This window comes from Eumetopias jubatus, unplaced genomic scaffold, assembly GCF_037043125.1.
Source record: "Eumetopias jubatus isolate StellerSeaLion01/CBP00866 unplaced genomic scaffold, mEumJub1_p1.0 scaffold_7, whole genome shotgun sequence".
NCBI classification, from domain to species: domain Eukaryota; kingdom Metazoa; phylum Chordata; class Mammalia; order Carnivora; family Otariidae; genus Eumetopias; species Eumetopias jubatus.
The window spans coordinates 128,301,918-128,319,989 of NW_028274813.1; the positions used below are offsets into that span (position 1 = coordinate 128,301,918).

An 18,072-nucleotide genomic window follows, 5' to 3' on the forward strand; every position below is an offset into this window, starting at 1 on the left:
GTCATTTAAGCTTCAGGCGCAGGTTCTAGAGATTAGGACAGGCACATCTTTGGGGGCCATTAGTCTGCCTCCCACGCAGCGGCCCCAGCTCAGTAGCCCAGCTGACCCGGTGCGGGGCATTCCATCGAGGACTCGGTGTCACGTGAGGTCTCTGTAGCCCTGCGCCATCGCGCACTCTCCTCTTTGGCACTACTCCTGACTACGGCATGGTAGGTTGGTTTGTTTATGGCCCTTCTTCCATAACACAAACTCCACAGAAAAGCAGGGATTTTGTCTGTTTTGTTCACTGCTGTGTCTCAGCGGCTTGCACAGTGCCTGCCCCCTAGTAGTTGCCATTATGTATTTTGAGTGACTAAGAATGGTTGAAAGTCTCTCCAGTAGGGCAGCAAGTTGCTGCTGCTTTCTTTCTTTTTTTAAATTTATTATTTTATTATTATCAAGAGAGACAGAGAATGAGTTGGGGGAGGGGCAGAGGGAGAAGCAGGCTCCCAGCTGAGCAGGGAGCCAGACGTGAGGCTTGATCCCAGGACCCCGAGATCATGAGCTGAGCCGAACTCAAGAGTCAGACACTCAACCCACTGAGCCACGCAGGCTCCCCATGCCCTTCATATCTTAATTATATTTTTCACAGAGCCCTGAGTCTAAAAGAAATATATAGCAGTTTTGTTTATCAAGCAGTTAGGTTCAAACTACGTAATAAATGTCTGATAAAATAATGCACATGAATTAAAAAAATAATTTTTAGTATTGACTGTTTCCTGTGTCTCAACTTCTCCTCAGCCACCTCGCCCCTCCCCTCCCATGTTCGTGAATCTGGCAGGCAGCAGGGGGCAGCACGGAACCACAAAGCACATCCTCTCCTGTCCTGGAGGCACTCCACTGTCCAACACCCAGATTGCAGATTTTAGTGCTGGCCAATCTTTTTCCTGTCTGTTTGGGCAGAACATGTGGGGTGGTTTCATTAAACAAGAATAAATTCACAGCCTAGGAGGATGAATCGAAAGGAGAGCAAGGAAGTGCATTCAAAAGTATGTTTCTGTAAGATCGTGGCCTGCCTCATACCCTCGCAGGAAAACAACTTCCCCTAAAAACCCAGGGTTATGCTCTGCATGCTGCTTTATTCGAGTTGTTATCCTAAGATACTGCTGAGGTGGAAAAAGGGTGTTTCTTGATGCGTGAAGACCCCCTTCCCACATCTCTACTGGATTGTTCCTTGGAAAAGATTCGAGAACTTGTTATTGCTAGAGGTTTCTTTAACATCACTCTGAGGAGGAGCTGCTTGGAAAATGCCCCCAGAGGGGCCCCTGGGTGGCTCAAGTGGTTGAGCATCCGACTCTCGGTTTCAGCTCAGGTCGTGATCTCATGGGTCATGAGATTGAGCCCTGCATCAGGCTCTGTGCTCAGCCGTGAGTCTGCTTGAGATTCTCTACCTCTGCCCCTCTCTCAAATAAAAGAAAAAAATAAAATGCCACCAGAGATTTCAGCTGAGGGGGGGGGGAAATGCCCTTCATACAAAGATACATGTGTTCCATATCTTTCATTGGTTTTTGGAATTGGGCCCTATCAGGTTTCTCTCTCCTGGGGGAGAACTCCATCTTGTTAAAATGGAAAGCCACCATCCAGTGGCTGGGAAACCCTTGTCTTCTCCTCGAGGAACCGGAGTGGGAGGTGTTCTCGGCCGATGGGGAGGCCACGTTGGTGCGTGGCATCTCCGCGGAAGGCCTGTGCCTGCCTGACCTGCCAGATTGGACGGCTGGCCTGTGGGGGCCCTGTGGGGACCCCGCAAGCCGAGCTTGAGGGACGCGCCTTCTTCCATGTGACAACTTGTACAAGGGCAGGAGGCCCAGGACCTGGGGTCCCCAGCTGTTCCAGGACGTCTGGCCTGTCCACACACTGTCTGCTGCCCCCGGGTTGGGGAGGAAGTAACAGGACGATCTCCACAACCTCTTCAGCAAGCGCATCAGTTGTCTCTTCCAAGGACACTAACAGCTTCGCCCTTTGACCTATTAAGTATTAGGTATAATTTGCATTATGTAATCTGTAGGCCATGCATCAGTGATGATTATGCTGATTGGGGGTTTTATCTAATTGGCATGAAAGAAGGCATATTATTATGAGTGGTGTGGTTTCCGGGCGGGGTGGGGGGGGCTGGTTAGAGCGGCTGCTGAATATCAACAAGGAGTCAGCAGGGTAGTTGCAGCACCGGTGGCGGGAGAATTGTGTTCCTGTACCGTCTGTCCTGTCATCTGGTACTGCCTGAGCAGATACGTTGCTTGCTCAGCCATCTTTAGAGTACCTGTGGTTGACCAGGGGCTCACCTCAGCCTGCAGCCTGGACAGGAGGACATGGCTGGCTTCACAGTTTTGCCCTGAAGCAGAAATCCCTCTAGGCTATGTTGGGCAGTGCTCTTGCCTTGGACACCGCTTGTCCATGCCCCCACCCCTGCCCCCTGGGTCTTCCTCGGCATCTCTTTCTGCTTCGCTTTCCACCCAGGGAATGGGGCCAAGAGTAGCTCTGGTCCCTCACCCTGCCGTGCTAAGGACAGCCCCCCTAACTCTAGCCCATATCTGCAAGATCCCCATATTCTAGAATTTTCCAATACCCCCAACTTACTCAACTTCCTCTGTTTGGTTATCTTAATCTAAGTTGTGACAAACTGGAGTCCGTGTATTCATAAAATGGATATTGCTCTGCTCAAGATTCTTAGAAACAAGAATAACTGTGAGATTGGGGGTCTCTGGCCAGCTATGGGAGCAGGTACTTTGAGACTCTAGAACTTCTAGATTGCTCCAAATCACAGAGTAGGATTTCACTGAGAGTGGAGTCGGCCCCATTTCCATGATATAAACCATCCTCCTTTCATTCCTCCCTTTATCAAACAACACTCCTTATAAACCGTCCTCAATGCTTGCTTTGGGTCTGGGTTTCTGTCTCTAAATCTGGAAGATATGGCCGCCTTTGCCGAGTATTTATAAACCAGTTGAGTTCCTGTTCATAGTTTGTGTTTTCTCCCGACCTCCAAGTCAGTGAGCTCTGGAAGGCCAGGATTCTTAATTATTTGGCTCAATGCTGAATCTCCATTCCTGAGACTACTGCTTGGCACATAGAAGGAGCTCAATAAATATTGATTGACTGAATGAATATTTGAGTGGTTCCATGATGACATCATCGAGGGAAATCAGAATGAGTTAGTCTACACCTGTGACAGACCAGAAGTACCCTCCGCCGAGCTCAAATTCCCTTTGAATTCATCCCCAGCCTTGCTCTTCATGTGCCCTCATGGATCCGTTAGCGCCCCTCTTTTGGGCTATCTGCTTGGGTTGGATCAACCCATATACCGCTTGTCCCCACAGGTAGCCAGCCTCTTGTAAGAAGGGCCACTTCTTCACTCCTGTTTTTATTCCCAGGGCCTTGAGAACTGTCCTTGCTCAGGGAACATTCTACCACACTGAAATTTAGTTAAATAGATATAGCCTGTGGGTTTCAGTTTGGGCTTGATACTTTCCCAGAATGAATAAAAGGGTTTGTGCAAAGTCCCAGGTATTATATCCATCAGATGCTTAAGTTCATGCCTAGTACCATCTTCTCAAGTCCCGTGGAAAAGGTTGAGTCTTGAACAACTATTAAAACAATAGATAGCAACTCCAAAAAAAGGGGGGGGGGGCGGATCTGCAAAATTCAAATTAATAAAACATCTACTAATTAAATGTTCTCAAAGCATACCATTATGTCAACTCCGTTTTTTGCTAAATTTAATGCTCGTAAACATTTCATTACATTTGAAAATAATTTGTGGCTTTGACTTTTTTCCCTTCACAACAATTCCTGAATTTGTACGAGTGCTGAGAAATCTTAGCCAACCATAAATCAAATGAATTACATAAAGCCAGATGTGAAAGAAAAATTATAAAAATCGTTTCAAAAATGTTTGTGATAGAAACCATTTAATGACAGACGTGGGTGTGTTTTAATATGGTAGATATGGTGTGGGATGGAGTACTCTAAAAGGAAGTGCACTCAGGGCCCACAAATATTTCAGAGCAACCTCCAAAAAACTATAGAATTTCTGCATAACAGTGCTTCAGTACTAGCTTTCCCCCTCTAGGATTTTTTGACTAGTTCCTCTAATGTCATTTGTATAAACCAGGGATCTTTGACTCTTTTGCTCATTGAATGGCTTCTGCTTTTTTTTTTTTTTTTTAATCTAATCTCTGTTTTATCTTCTTCTTTCAGGAATCCTTTTCACGATGCTGGTATTTGGACCAGCCTGTGGATTTATCCTAGGCTCTTTCTGTACCAAAATCTACGTGGATGCTGTCTTCATTGACACAAGTAAGGAGTATATCTCAACTTCTGACCGCCGTCCCCGAGCATGTCCTCCATCATAAGGGAGCCCTTCAGCCTTTGGGTTCTAAAACCCTCCTACTGAGGCGCAGCCTCAGTGCGTGGACCTCAAGCTGCTGGCCCACCAGAGATCAAAGGAAAGAGCATGAGTGTTGGCTCAGATGGCCTGGGATCCAGTGGTGTTCCACCAGTGCTTACCCGGAGGCTGAATAATCCCTGTAGTTGATTTTACTCCTCAAATCTGGATCTTCCTCATCTGTAAATTAAGGGTGACAATAATTCTATCTGCTTCGTGGGGCTACTATAAGAATTAAATGAGAGGGTAGATGTAGAGTGCCTGGCATTTTCTCATTGAATGTTAGTCCATTAACCTATATGAGAACCCCACTTTCTAAGTGTGTTCTGGAAATGCAGATGTACAAATGGGGTCGATGAGACAGAGTATTTGAAACCCCCTTCTACAAGGCAGTGTTGTGGAGGCCTCTATGAAGAAACATACCATACCACTTCAAGCAACACTTCTTGGTTCCTAGCAGGAAAAGCAAGTGTGTTTCTCCAATGACTCTGGGCCCCCTAGACCCTAGGCACGCTTTGATCCACCAGTGGCCTGGTTAATATAGGCTAGGTTGTGCCATCGTCACACACAGTTCCCAAATCTTAAGTGATTTTATACAACCAAAGTTTCCTTCTTGGGCGTGCCACGTATCCAGTGCAGGATGGCAGTGTTAGGGAGGGTGAAGCTTGGCTCCTCACGGTCACTCCAGGACGCAGGTCACGGAAGCTTCATCTGACCCCGGCCTGCGCAGTTGCCAAGGCAGGAGACCAGTCCGTAGCAAGTTGCACACTGGCTCTCGAAGCTTCTCCTCACGTTTCCGTGGCCAAAGCAAAAGTCATGTGGTCTCTCAGTCTTCTCTTGCTGTGCAACAAATTACCCCACATTTAGTGACTGAAAACAACACTGGGGTGTTGTTTATTATATCACAGGTTATTTCTGTGGGTTTGGAGTCCAGGAGGAGCTTGGCTGGGTGGTTCCGATTCGGGGTCCCTCATGAGGTTGTAGTCAGGGTGTTGACATGGTGTCCACTCATCTCAAAGCTCAACCGCAGGAGATTCGACTCTAGGTTCACTCCCAAGGCTGTCAGCAGGCCTTGGAGGATCCGCTTTCAGTCTCATATCCCTGGGCCTCTCGACCAGGCTCCCTCACCAGGGCTTCCCTGGAGCGAACCACCCAAGAGAGGGTGAGAGAGAGCACCCGAGACAAGAGCCGTGGTCTGTTGATAACCTTGGCTCGGAAGTGACATACCATTGCTCTTCCGCTGCATCCTGGGTGTCGAAAGCAAGCCACCTGTTCCAGTCTGCACTCAGGGCGTGAATACCAGGGCGTGGGATTCCTGGAGACCATCTGAGACACTGCCCCCGATATGTGGTCACAAGTCAGCTGTGAGCCCCAAACAGAACGCTCTGTTTCTATGTGCAGTTCAGTGAGCATAGAAGCCGTGTTTCCTTCCTCGCTGAGAACGGAGTGCGGGAAGCCATCCCAGCTTCTCCTCATACCAGTCTTTTCTCAGGATCAATAAGAGCTCAGTCCCTGGCTTCTCAATCCATCATCTCTTGACAGTGCTTAAATTTACTAATTCACCCCAAAGAAATAATGTGGTTTTAAATCCAATCAAGCCACTCTGTGATTCACTCCATTAATCCCACTGATATATTTACTTGTAGCTAATGATGTTACAAATCTGCAAGTGGCGGTGGGCGGGGGGGAGAAAAGAATCAAATGCAGCCTTGTTTACTTATTCTTTTAAAGTGCTGGCTCTGTTCAGGAGATGATTGGATGCTGCTGTCTTGTGGCAGTTGGTGACCCTTTGTACCCTACTCCTAATGAGCTGGACGAGGGGTGGCCCGGTCAGAGAAACATCACGTGGTGGGAGTCGGCTGCCATCTTGCTTGTATGGACAAAAACAAGCCAGCTTCCGCCACTGTGCCAAAGGCAGCACGAGACAGGAATCACAAAAGCAGGTAAGGGAAGGGGGTGCGCCCCCCGTGCAATGGGGAAGGCTGCTTGGAAGGAGAGGCCAGGTGGCCAGGCAGTATATCCTGCCCCTCACTGTTTTCAGCAGTGGCCCCCTTGGATCAAGGCCTGTGTGTTACCAGAATCTCTGAGCCAAGAACCTCAGCTCATTCTCTTCCAACCCTTCCATTGTACAGACGAGGAAACAGGCCTAGAGAGGGACAGGGATGTACCCAGTCCAAGGGGCATATCTGTATAAAACCCAGGTCTCCTGAGCAAGCATGTGGGCATTTCCACTTCACAGTTCCCTCCACCATGCAACCTCCTGGGAATTAAATAGTATCTTTTCTCTGTGCCTGGTGGACAAGGGGCTCGAGGGGCTTAGCCAGTTCATTCGTGGTCCCCATTGGTGTGCTGTTCCTTTGCCTCGGGCTATTCCCTCAGCCTGGAGTCCTGCCTGTGGTCCTGTCTGGTCTGCATCTTTCTTCACCCGTCGGGGCGCCTTGTGAAGCAACATCACCTGTGGTTCTAGGCTCCCTGGCAGTTTTGAAGCAGAAGGCAGGTGGGCACATTCCTGGTCCAGCTGGGCATCTTGCTTATGGCATCCCCACACACACACACACACACACACACGCACGCACGCACGCACGCACGCATGCACGCACGCGCGCGCGCGAATATCAGAAGTCCCATCCAGTGTGTCTCTAAGAAAGGGAAGGATGCCTTGTGAGTCACCGTCTTTTTGTTTGCTTCCTTGCTGAAGGCCCAGGGAGGGCTGGTGCTGTTCTTTACCAGTAGAGGGCAGAAGAATGTAATTTATTCTATCAGAGAGCAAGACACAATTCAATAGCTGCCAGCAATTTTGATGATTTCTCATCTTGTGACTAAAACTTGTTCTGTCTGGAATGGATTCGGGCTGTATTTTGAGAAGAATTCTTTAGGGGTGACCCTCCTGTATTTTTTCTTCACCGGTGTAGATAGAGCCCCTCCTTAGGGTTGTCTGACCTAGGAGAGCATGTCCTGAATCCTGAATGGAAAGGGCCGGGCACACAGCGGAGAGCTGGGTAGGGGACTGGGGAGAGCCGTGATCTGGAACCTGAGGTGAGGCGGGAAAGGCAGAGCCCTTGTCATGGGGCAGATGGAGGAGGGAATGTGCCCTGCGCTGTGCAGCCTGGCCACAGCTGAGGACACAGGATTGAAGTGGGGAGACCAGTGAGGAAGGCTGGTTGCAGTCTGTGTGGGGGGAAGGCGGTCGGTTGTAGGAACAGGCCAGCTGTAGGGCGGACAGACCCCACGGGCAGCTCCCCAGAAGGACTCTGCTGGCCTTGTTTAGACACTGGAATTCTGCCACGGCTACTCTCTCTTCATCTGTGTTTGATCCCTGTGAGGCTCCCTTGGCCCCTCTTCTTAAGGGGAGATGCCTCTTGTAACAGCCCGGGGAAGGAGTGATGGTGCAGCCAGAAGCGCTTTCGGAGAATATCTTCGTAAGACTGAAACCAGCTGAGAACAGAACCTATAAGAAAGGAGGACTTGGTAGCAGGAGTGTGCCCCAAAGCACTGAATCGACCAATCTTAACAGTGGGTTTATCAGAAGAAGAAGATTGATAACTGACCGCTTATTAAAGCTGTATGTAGATGGTCTCATCTGAACTTCAGGACATTCCCCTTGGAGGTTGGGTCCTTCTGTCCTTCCATTTACCAGCTGAGCTGTTCTCATGCAGTGATTACGAGTTCAGAGTTCTGGTGCTGGAATCAGTACCCCTTCCAAGCTTTGTGATCCTGGGGGCCTTTCTCCCCAGGGTCTGTGCGTGGATGACATGAGTTAATCATGCCAAGCGCATAGCACGGCGCCTGCTGTGTAGTAGGCACATGGTCTGCGACAGGTTAACTCCTTTCCACAGCCAGTAGAATTCAAAGCCCAAGCCTCCGTCTGACTCCAAACCGGGCAGCTTGTGTCCCTGGAATTTCTCCAGGACTTTTTCCAGAAGGCTGCCCCCTTCCGTGGACAAAGGCCTTGCTGAGGTGACCTAACCTCATCAGCCCATCCATACAGACTCATCCTCAGGCATGCACAACTGACCCCACTAGAGCTGCGTGGTGTTTGCCCCTGGAATAAGATGGGTCCGTGTGTTTGCTTCCTGAAAAAGGTCAGCCAGCCGAGAGCTTCCTGCCCTAGGGCTAGCCGCGGGCTTCGTCAGAGTCCTTTATGTTAGACTAAATTAGCTCCATGGCCAGGATCCTGAACGTTCCATGCTGCCCTCTACCCTTAGCCCTTCCCTGTCTCCAGTTTCTAATTTGGTCTGTAACTTAATGATACTCTTGGAATGCTTGAGTCCCACAGCAAAAGTTTCACAAAATAAGTTAGGTAAATGGACTAAAAAAAAAAAAAAGCCCAGAGAGCCCATGGTACCACTTACACATTAGTGTGGCCTGGAAGTCACAAGTAAATGTCCCCAATTTGCTTTGATTGGCCCCTTCTTGCAGTCCTGGATACCCTCCTGGCTGGGTTGGTTGTTCGGTTAGTTTTAAGCTAGTTTGGCTCTGTTCCCAATCATTTTTTTCTTTCCTACCTATGATGGTAGCAGTCCTCAGAAATGGGAGAAAAATCTCAACCCCCTGTGTTTACATGACCTTAAACAGAAGAAGCAAACATTGCCAAAAGCTTGCTCAGCTTACCCAACAAAACCACAAAAACACTCCGAATGTTGGATTCCGAGACATGGCAGGGTTAGAAAAATGGATCTTGTAAAGCAGAAATCCTTCAAGCCTATACAGACAGCTCTGCAAAGGCAAGGTGGACTGTGCCCGTCTTATGGCAGCCAGACATCTCCATCATGGTGATGCTTAGCTCTACTTCCTCCACACCTGGAATGATGGGGCTGATGAGTGCCTGGTTGGTGTTAGCCAGCCCAGCAGAGTCCCCTGACTGAGGGGTGCCATGACTTTGTGAGTGTTGCTCCCTCAGCCTGGGATCCTGTCCCCACCCTGTTCTTCTCAATGTGTTTTTGTCCTTCATGGTTGCGGTTTGATTGACAGGTACATCTAAGTAAATGAGACACGCGGGTACTTCTCAGTTTTGTCCTGGGCATCTCACTGACCACAGTCTTCACGAGAAAGCTGAAACTGCAGTAATTTTTTAAGATCAAGATACTACCTAGAGCCACGTCAAAAGAAAAGTAACGAGGTTTTCACCCCGTTCCCCACCTGTACCTGAAAAACGCTTTCACGATTCCAAGCCTGCCCAGGAACACTGTTCTTGAAGAGCATGACTTTTTATTTCCCAAGCCTTTGGTAGTAGTCAGGGTAGGCTCAGTTCTGCTGCAGTAGCAAATACCTCCAAAATCTTAGTTGCTGAGAATAATAACCAAAGGTTTGTTCCTTGCTTATACACACAGCGCAGGCCAGCAGTGACATTTTGTTCATCGTAGTCTCTCAGGGACCATCTTAGGAGGATTTCACGTGCTTCTGTGATCAGCCAGGGCAAAAGAGCATGACGAGTCAGGCACCAGCTCATACGTGGCTCTACACAGAAGTGACACATATCTGACCACTCACACTTCAGTGGCAGAGTTCTGTGGCGTGTGGCTATACCTAAGTTCATGGTGAGGGAGGGGGAATCCTTGTTCTCCGAAGAGGAGATCCAAATGAAGACATCAGTAACCTCTACCGCACCATTCTTTGCTGGCCAACATAGAGAACTTTCCCTCAACATCCCTAGAACTAGAACATACCTGCTGACAGTGATGATTGCCAGGCAGGTGGGGAGGGATTTTCACCATCACTAAGGTGCCTTAGAAAAGAAAACTTCTCAGCCTGGGTTCAAGAATTAGCCATCTTCCTGAAAAGTGCCAAAATCAGGACTAAAACTCCACCCCCAAGCCAACCCTGACCTGAAGGCAGCATGCTCCAAAGCTGAGTGGTTTCTCCTCAGAACATTATGTCTCTCCCTGCCACGGTGCTCTGGATGGTTGCAATGGAGAGGAGGAAAAAAAAAAAATCGATACTTCCAAAATGGTCAAATGTGATTTTCCTGGATCTCTAAAATCCTGTCTCCCCTTCCCCTGCCCCCACCACACCTTGCTGCAGATCCCTCTCCCTCTCCTTGCCTGCACCACAGGCAGGCTTTGGTCTGACGCAGGTCATGTGTTCTTCCCTGTCTTACAAATTACGAGCCAACGTTGGCTTTCCACATGCAGGCACGTACCTATGGGGAGCGAGTTGACACGTTCACATAAACATCCATCTCCCTGCTGCAACCCCTCTCCCTGGGATGTTTCCTCACACGTAGAAGAGAGTCACTAACCTCCTAACTAAAATATGACTCTCTACGTGCTACTAATTTTGTTTCCCCAAACAACTGCCAGGATTTCTCTCTCTTTCTACAGGCTCACATCTGCCAGCTTTCAGTTCCCCCTTTATGCAGCCCATCGACAATGGAGATACCACAGCTCCCGTTTATGTCTTTTGTTTTCATTCATTGCTTGGCAGCAGGTGAAGAAACATAGTAACTGGAGAAAACATTCCTGCTCAGCTACCCGAGGCCATCTGACTTCCTTTTCTCTTCTCGTGTTTGCATAAAGATGCTTTCAAGATCACCTTGGGTTTTCTCATGCTTTTTTCAGGCTTTCCCATACTCAAAAAAAAAAAAAAAGTATATCTTGAAATCTGCATTCATGTAAATATATACCTACAAGTAGATAGAAGAGCTATCATGTACAAAGAGCCTATGTGTCAAGTGATGCTTGCTCGTTACCTCTCATCCTTGCGTGCAGTCTCAGTGGATGTCACCTTTATTTTGCAAGTGATCAAAGTAAGGCTCAGAGAGGGTAAGTAGCTTGCCTGCACCACATGCTACTAAGCAGCAGAGCCAGGATTCAACCCTCTGCCTGCCAAAGCTTATACTCTTTTCTTCTCTGACGTGCAGCTGTGCAGAAGCATCTGGTTCATTGTAGTGCCCTAGATATTGCTGTTGGGTGGATATCAATGCCTCCAGGAGAGAGACCACCGATGTTCCAAAGCGGCAAAGTTGGTGATCTTAGGCCCATTGCACAAAGCACAGGAGTTAATCATCCACCCAGGGAGCCCAGAACAAAGCCTAGACGGTCCAGAAGGGCAGTGTAGCAAAGTGATAAGGAGCCTGGCCCTTGGCATCTGAATGCCCGTCTTCCAGTCTTCAACTCTGTGAACTTGGGCAAGGTATCTACACTTTCCTTTTTCTTCAAAGATTTTATTTATTTGAGGGGGAGAGAGAGAATGAGCAGGGGAAGTGGCAAAGGCAGAGGGAGAAGCAGGTTCCCTGCTGAGCAAGGAGCCCAACACAGGACTCGATCCCAGGACCCTGGGATCATGACCTGGGCCGAAGGCAGATGCCTAACCGACTGAGCCACCCAGGCGCCCCAGTAGCTATATTTCCTAAGCCTTGATTTTTCTATCTATATAAGATTGGGATAATAAAAGACTCTACCTTGTAGGGTTGTGGGGAGGGCTGACCAGAACAGTTAAGAATATACTCTGCATAATGCCCAGTGCAGAGTAAGCCCTCAGTGAATGATGGCTGGGCTCTTTATTAGTGGTAGCTGAAGAGTCTTCAGGGAGAACATTTTACAAATGGTGAAGTGCTGGTCTGGTGCCTGTGGTCATTTCTTTTCCCAAGCCTATCCATCCATCTGGTCCAGGGCTGTAGTCCTGTTAGTTCTTAGCTTATATGCCCTGCCCCCATGTCCAAGAATGTCCTTCTGTGGTCCAGAGGTACGGGATTATCATCAAGGAGACATTTCTAAGCAGCTAATCTGAGAGTGCTCTATGAAGGGCAGTTGTAGAGAAAGATTAAAAAAAAAAAAATCTACCAAGGGGTAGGCTGTAGTTTATGTCTTCATGACTTCAGCTGGCAAATCAAAGAAATAATAGCACAAGACAGCCAAACCACATGCACGCTGCCTTTAAGCATTAAGTTGGCTGCAAAGCTTTCTAATAAAGGACTGCCCCAAACCACAGGCCACCACCAAGATTTGAATTAACCTACCCACTAGCAGTTTGGAAACAGGATCCTAGCCGTAAATATGAAGCTAACAGTGTTTAAATGCTCAAGCATATGCCAGGGACTATTCTGAGCACGTTATATCTGGTGTGGCTCATTTGATCCTCCCCCCAAACTCCCGAAGGTACTGTCACCATCCTCACGGTCCTACAGGTCAGTCAATGAGGCACAGAGAGTTCAGGTCACTAGACTGGGGTCCCACAGTGAGAAGTGGCAGGATTTCACTCCGGGTATCCTGGCTCTTGACTTCATTCTATGCCGTCCCTTACGATCTGTGAACCTGATTGGAGACCGGGAGTGGGGTATTGAATGGGATCTCCAAGTAGCTGCTTTTTGAGGAGTGCAAGTGAGTAACCCCACAGTAAAAAATAGACCTTGTGGTTCATCAGCGCACCCAGTAAGCTCTACCGAGCCCATCAGTTCCAGCCTTAATTCCGAGGGTGTCTGGCTTCTCGCTGTTTTTGTTTAGACTGATACAAACACAGGGTAGACAAGAAATTAAGGAGGGAAAGCAATCAGCCTTCGGCTTCGGGAGAAACAGGAGCACTGATGTGAACAAAAGGCTGCCTTTTGAAGCGTCCAGCCCCCCTCCTCCCTCCCCTGCTTCTCTCCCACCCTGAGGCTGTGTCCAGAGCCCTCCCCTGTCTGTGCACCTGACTCAGACCCTCAGCCATATCCCGGCCCGGCTGCATCCTCTCCTCCTGACTGCTCTTTCCCATTGCAGGTAACCTGGACATCACTCCGGATGACCCCCGCTGGATCGGAGCCTGGTGGGGCGGCTTTCTGCTCTGCGGTGCCTTACTCTTCTTCTCTTCCCTCTTGATGTTCGGGTTTCCACAGTCTCTGCCCCCACACTCAGACCCTGCCATGGAGAGCGAGCAGGCCATGCTCCCCGAAAGAGAATATGAGAGACCCAAGCCCAGCAACGGGGTCCTGAGGCACCCCCTGGAGCCCGACAGCAGCGCCTCCTGCTTCCAGCAGCTGAAAGGTAAAGGCGCCTCGAATGTGGGCGGCCAGAGCAACGGAGGGGGGCTCGTCTAGGCCGGTGGGGGAATGGGGGACACTCAGAGGTGGGTGCTGGGGGCTTGAGGTACAGCCACACTTGTTTTGCATTGTTTGCCTTCTCTGGCCCGATGCTTAATGTTAGCCCTGAGAAGGAAATGACCTGATGCTCAAAATAAAAGCAGAGTAGCTACCACTCAGCGAAGGGGCAGCAGACCAATTCCCCAGCAGAGACCCTGGTGCTTACCATAGCTCCTGATGCATAATAAGTAGACGTGTCTGTAGAAGGAAGGTTCTAGACATCGCATGGAGCCCTTGGACTCTTTTCGACCACCATGTACAAGTGCGTTGTAGCAGGAAAGGACTTGGGAAGCAGGGCTTCCTTTGCCTGATTCGGGCATTCTTCAAAAGCCACATCCAAAAGCGCATTTCCTTTGAATCGCTCTGTCCTTCCATCCTCTCTCTGCAAGACGTGTTTCTCCGGAAGGAAGTGTGAATTCCGTCTCAATAACAAAGTCCCCCTTGAGAAGGTGGCCAAGCTCTCCCAGTCGTTTTTAAAAGAAACCGAACGCATCTTTTCTGACAAAATGGAGTGATCTGGAATGAGAATGAGAAGCATGCTCCCCACCCTGACCCCCAGGGTTGTTTCCACATTTGGCAAAGCGTCTTCAAGGCAAACAGTGCTAGTGCGGCCTCGAGCCACTGGGTGTCTGTCCCAGCCCCCTCCCCACTGCAAGGTCTATGCCATGCTCCTAAAGTCCCAGGGCCCCTCCTTTGGGTCCCCCGAAGAACCTGCTGGGTTTTTGAAGTGGGCAGTGGGAAGGCCGGGGTCGTCCTCCTCGGTGAGGCTGGGGCGGAGGAAGGTGGATGGTCACCTCTTGGCAGGATCTGGGTGCACCTGTAAGCGGTGCCAGGCTGCCATGGGCCAGTTGAGAAACTGGGTGAAGGTCGCTTCACCGAGCTTTTGTATGACGAGGAGCACTTCCTCCGGAGGAGCTCAGCACAGCCGCTGTGCTGCGGTCCCCACTCCACTCTTCACTAGAACTGAGATCATTACCTTCTCCACGCTTCATTTCCATAAGTGTGCAGTTGTAATAGTGTTCCGAAGTCACAGTGGGGCCGTGAGAATTAAAGCACGGCCCACAGAAGACTCTCTGCTGATAGTGCCTGTTCGTCAGGGAGGGATCGGAAGAAATTTTGTGAATTTCCAGAAGAGACAATAATCTAAGGTCATGTCTGAACCCATGTTCCGCGATCGTTTCTAACAAGGTAGAAATTTGGAACTGTCCATGGAAGGTCTTAGAATCGTCTCTCCAAGTTCCAGAATGCATGGGTAGAAGAAGGCCACCCACTTTGTGTCCTTGGGGGTTGCCTTGGCTTGGACCCCCAGGAGTTTGTGCTTAATAGAAGAGCCCCCTCCCCCCACACACACACATCCAAACAGCCAGGCAGAGGGCAATGCTTACTGCTCTCCTAAAGCACAGGCAGCCGCACAAGGGCCCCAATAACCAGAACTGCAGGAGTAAATGGGGCTGGCCCAAGTAGGCCTTGTGGGGGACACCCTAGACCAGAGCAGTGGCAGCCTTTCTGGGTTTTTCTTTGTCCCAGGGTGATTGCAAGAGCTGCACCAGTAATCTCTTATCTTTCATCTCTGAGGATGTGAAGATGAAAAGATATAATCGTGCCATCAAAGTACTCACCCCCCAGTGTAGGGACAGACCAGCAAGCCGGCAAAGGCAGCCCAACATAGAAGGGAGGTTATGGACGTATCGGAGACTGGCGGGGTGGGGTGGGGGGAGCCCACGTCTTGGGTCAGAGGCTGAGGGATGTCACATCTTCGGAATTCTTGGGTGAGGATTCAGTTGCTCATTAACTCATTTGTTCAGCATGTACTGAGATCCTGCTAGGCTCTAGGGACACAGTGGTAACCCAGGCAGCTTATATCCGGAGCTTGTGTTGTAGCTGTGGGGGTTGGGGGGCCTACAACAGGCAGAACTGGAGCAACGGCAGAGTGAGTGCTGGACGTGCCGTGGCTGAGCTGACAAGTGCACACAGTTGGGTAGACAGGTCTGCGACTCGCTATAGGCCATAACGATCGTAAGTTGTGGCCTGTGTAGATACATGGGCTCTACTTCTAATAATTAATGATTTTTAATTAGAATTAGCAATTCCCAGAGGCAGTAGGTCTATTAATGGACCTAAAGAATGTCCTAGCAGGAAAGGAAGGCACAGTGTCTAGAAGAATCCCCAGGAGCCAGAATCCAGTGACGTGAGCTATTATGCTAATAAACATATTTTACATGCCCCAGCACATGAATTGGGGCGGGGGGCATGGTGGTTTACATCCTTCATTTTTCCACATGAGACCATGTTTTTGCCACATGGACATGTCCACCAAAAGCACCATGCAGTGTCACCCGATGCTCCCAAACTCTCCGGTTTGCAGCCTTGAAGGACCCCGTGGGTTCGAGGCAGTGTGCTGTACATTTGTGGGCACAGATAAGCTGAGCAGTGTTCTGTATGGAGGAATTCACATTGCTCTAAAAATATATATGTTGCAGTTTCTCATCTGTTTCATGTGAGTTTGCAAATGGGTTTCTTCTTTGGCCATCAGTCCGTGTCCCCTGCCATGCTCCACAGATGGGCGAGGGCCCTGAGAAGAGCTGGTGTTGTGTGCCAAGAGCGGCTGTTCCATCCACCTCCCGGCACCGAGACAGTCTGCCCCGCTCCTGGGAGAGCAGTGGGGCGGTTCCGACCCAGCTCAGCCACTTCTTAAACTTGCAGCCTTGGCCGTGTTGCTTAGTTCCCCTTGGCTTTAACATATGCTGTCTGGTTAACATTACTACTTATTCCTGTTCACAGATGAGAAAACCAAGCTCTCGTGATCTAGGACTTCAGGCTTGCTTTTCAGGGCGCAAAAAACGAGTTCCCAAGCACTTCCCAAGCACCCTCCCACTGGGCCACTGGGTTTGAAGGTCTCCTTCCAACAAAGTTGGCCATCACTGGGTTTGCAACTCTTATAAGAAGAAGAGAGACAGAAAGCCCAGAGGTTGTTCTATAAGTGTAGAGAAGCTGTTACTTCTTGCACGGCCCAGAAGTCCCCATCTTGTAGTGACTGACACATAACTGTTTAACAAAGCAGGCAGCAGGCAAACAAATGCTTGGGTTTGTTAAACTCCAGTATCTTCCCGGGTGGGAGTCTGCAAACCCAAGACACATTTGTGCATCTTAGCTGTGTGCCACCAGATAGCTTTGTGCCCTGGCTCTAAAGCCGCTCTTCGCCAACCTTATTCTTCAAAACATTTTGCTGATTCATCTCTCGGGACACATACCCCCCCACCCCCCAATCCTTCCTCTGTGTCTAGCACTGTGTCTTCTCCTCTCCATGCTGTCGCAGTGCAGGGGAGGACAGCACCCATGTGGCCTCCGGAACCTAGATGCTCAGAGTTTGCAGAACAGTTTGTAAAAGTCTAGACCCAGAGGAAGGAAGGAATTCGGGGGACTGTTAGAGACAAATGTACAGTATTATCACCAGCTAGTATGTTAAATCTCACATCCGTAGTTTGTGCTTTCTTTGGAGATTGTCTCTGGTGTCACCTGCCCTAGATGGGCTTTGATGGTTGGGGTCCAGGGTGCTCCAGTAGCCATACTCTGTGCACCCTCCTCATCATGCTCTGTCTGGTTCCTTCAACCCATCAGGCACTCTCCTTTTTGTTCCTTTGTCGGCCTGAGACACCCTTCCTCTCTGGGTTCACTTCTGGGTTAGACTCGCCCCCCCCCCCCTTGCAAGGAGTCCCTCCCTACAGCCCCCGTGTGCCCAGTGTTGGATTAGCTGCATTTCCCTGTCATCTACACAGCCCCTGCAAAACACCTGTTACCCCACCACCTGGTGGCTTCTCAGCTTGTCTGCCTTGGCCCAAACCTTGTGGGTTCTCCGAGGACAAAGCTTTCATGCATCTTTTTGTTTCCACTGCACAGCACAGAGCCAGCACGTAGGTGGTGTTGGTTGAATGAACAAACAAGCAGGCAAATGAATATTTTCTTGCCAGCATGCATGCACACGTGCATACACATACACACACTAGCAGTGAACGTCAGTTTTCCACACACTCTTGTATTTAATCTCCCCGCGCAACCCTATGAGGCATTGATACTGTGTTACAGATAAGTAAACTGGGGCTTAGAGATTGAAAGGAAAGGTGTTTGAACCCTGGCAAGGGCCCCAGAGCCTGTTTTCTTCACCACAGCATTATGCTACATCTTGGGGCCATAAATGAACTTTCTTAAAGGAAAAGTGGGATCAGCAGGGGCTCGCTGACTTCAGCAGAGTGTACTTAAATTCCAGCTGCTGGTTGCAACAGCACCGGTGTACCCTAAAACAGTGGGTCTTCTGGAGGAGGCTACAGGCTAAATGGGAGGGAGGAACCCACTCCCTGCAAGCGTTGGCACGTCCTGGCCCTCTGACGGGCTCTCTAGCTGGGATGAGTGGAACTGTTCCAGAGGGTTAAAATCTGCAGGGAGGGCCCTGCCTTTGATCACTGAAAAGAGAAGAGCAGTCAAAGCTGAGCACTCTTGTCTCTGTGCACTTCACGCTGACTGCCAAGTGGCCTCTTCATGTCTCAGAAAAAGCTGCATCGGGTGATAGCAGGGCAGAGCCAAGCCAGTGGGGCTTGGTTGG

At 49.6% G+C, this 18,072-nt stretch overlaps 1 protein-coding gene across 3 annotated transcripts in view; it reads left to right on the top strand.

Annotated features, from left to right (window-relative positions):
* SLCO3A1 (solute carrier organic anion transporter family member 3A1) overlaps positions 1-18,072 on the top strand; it is a 319,452-nt gene that overhangs the window by 238,657 nt on the left and 62,723 nt on the right. For all 3 annotated transcript variants that reach the window (XM_028122068.2, XM_028122069.2, XM_028122066.2), the window contains exons 3-4: positions 4,234-4,332; positions 13,117-13,380. In XM_028122068.2, the coding sequence (XP_027977869.1) occupies positions 4,234-4,332; positions 13,117-13,380 (363 nt within the window). The remainder of the gene's footprint in view (positions 1-4,233; positions 4,333-13,116; positions 13,381-18,072) is intronic.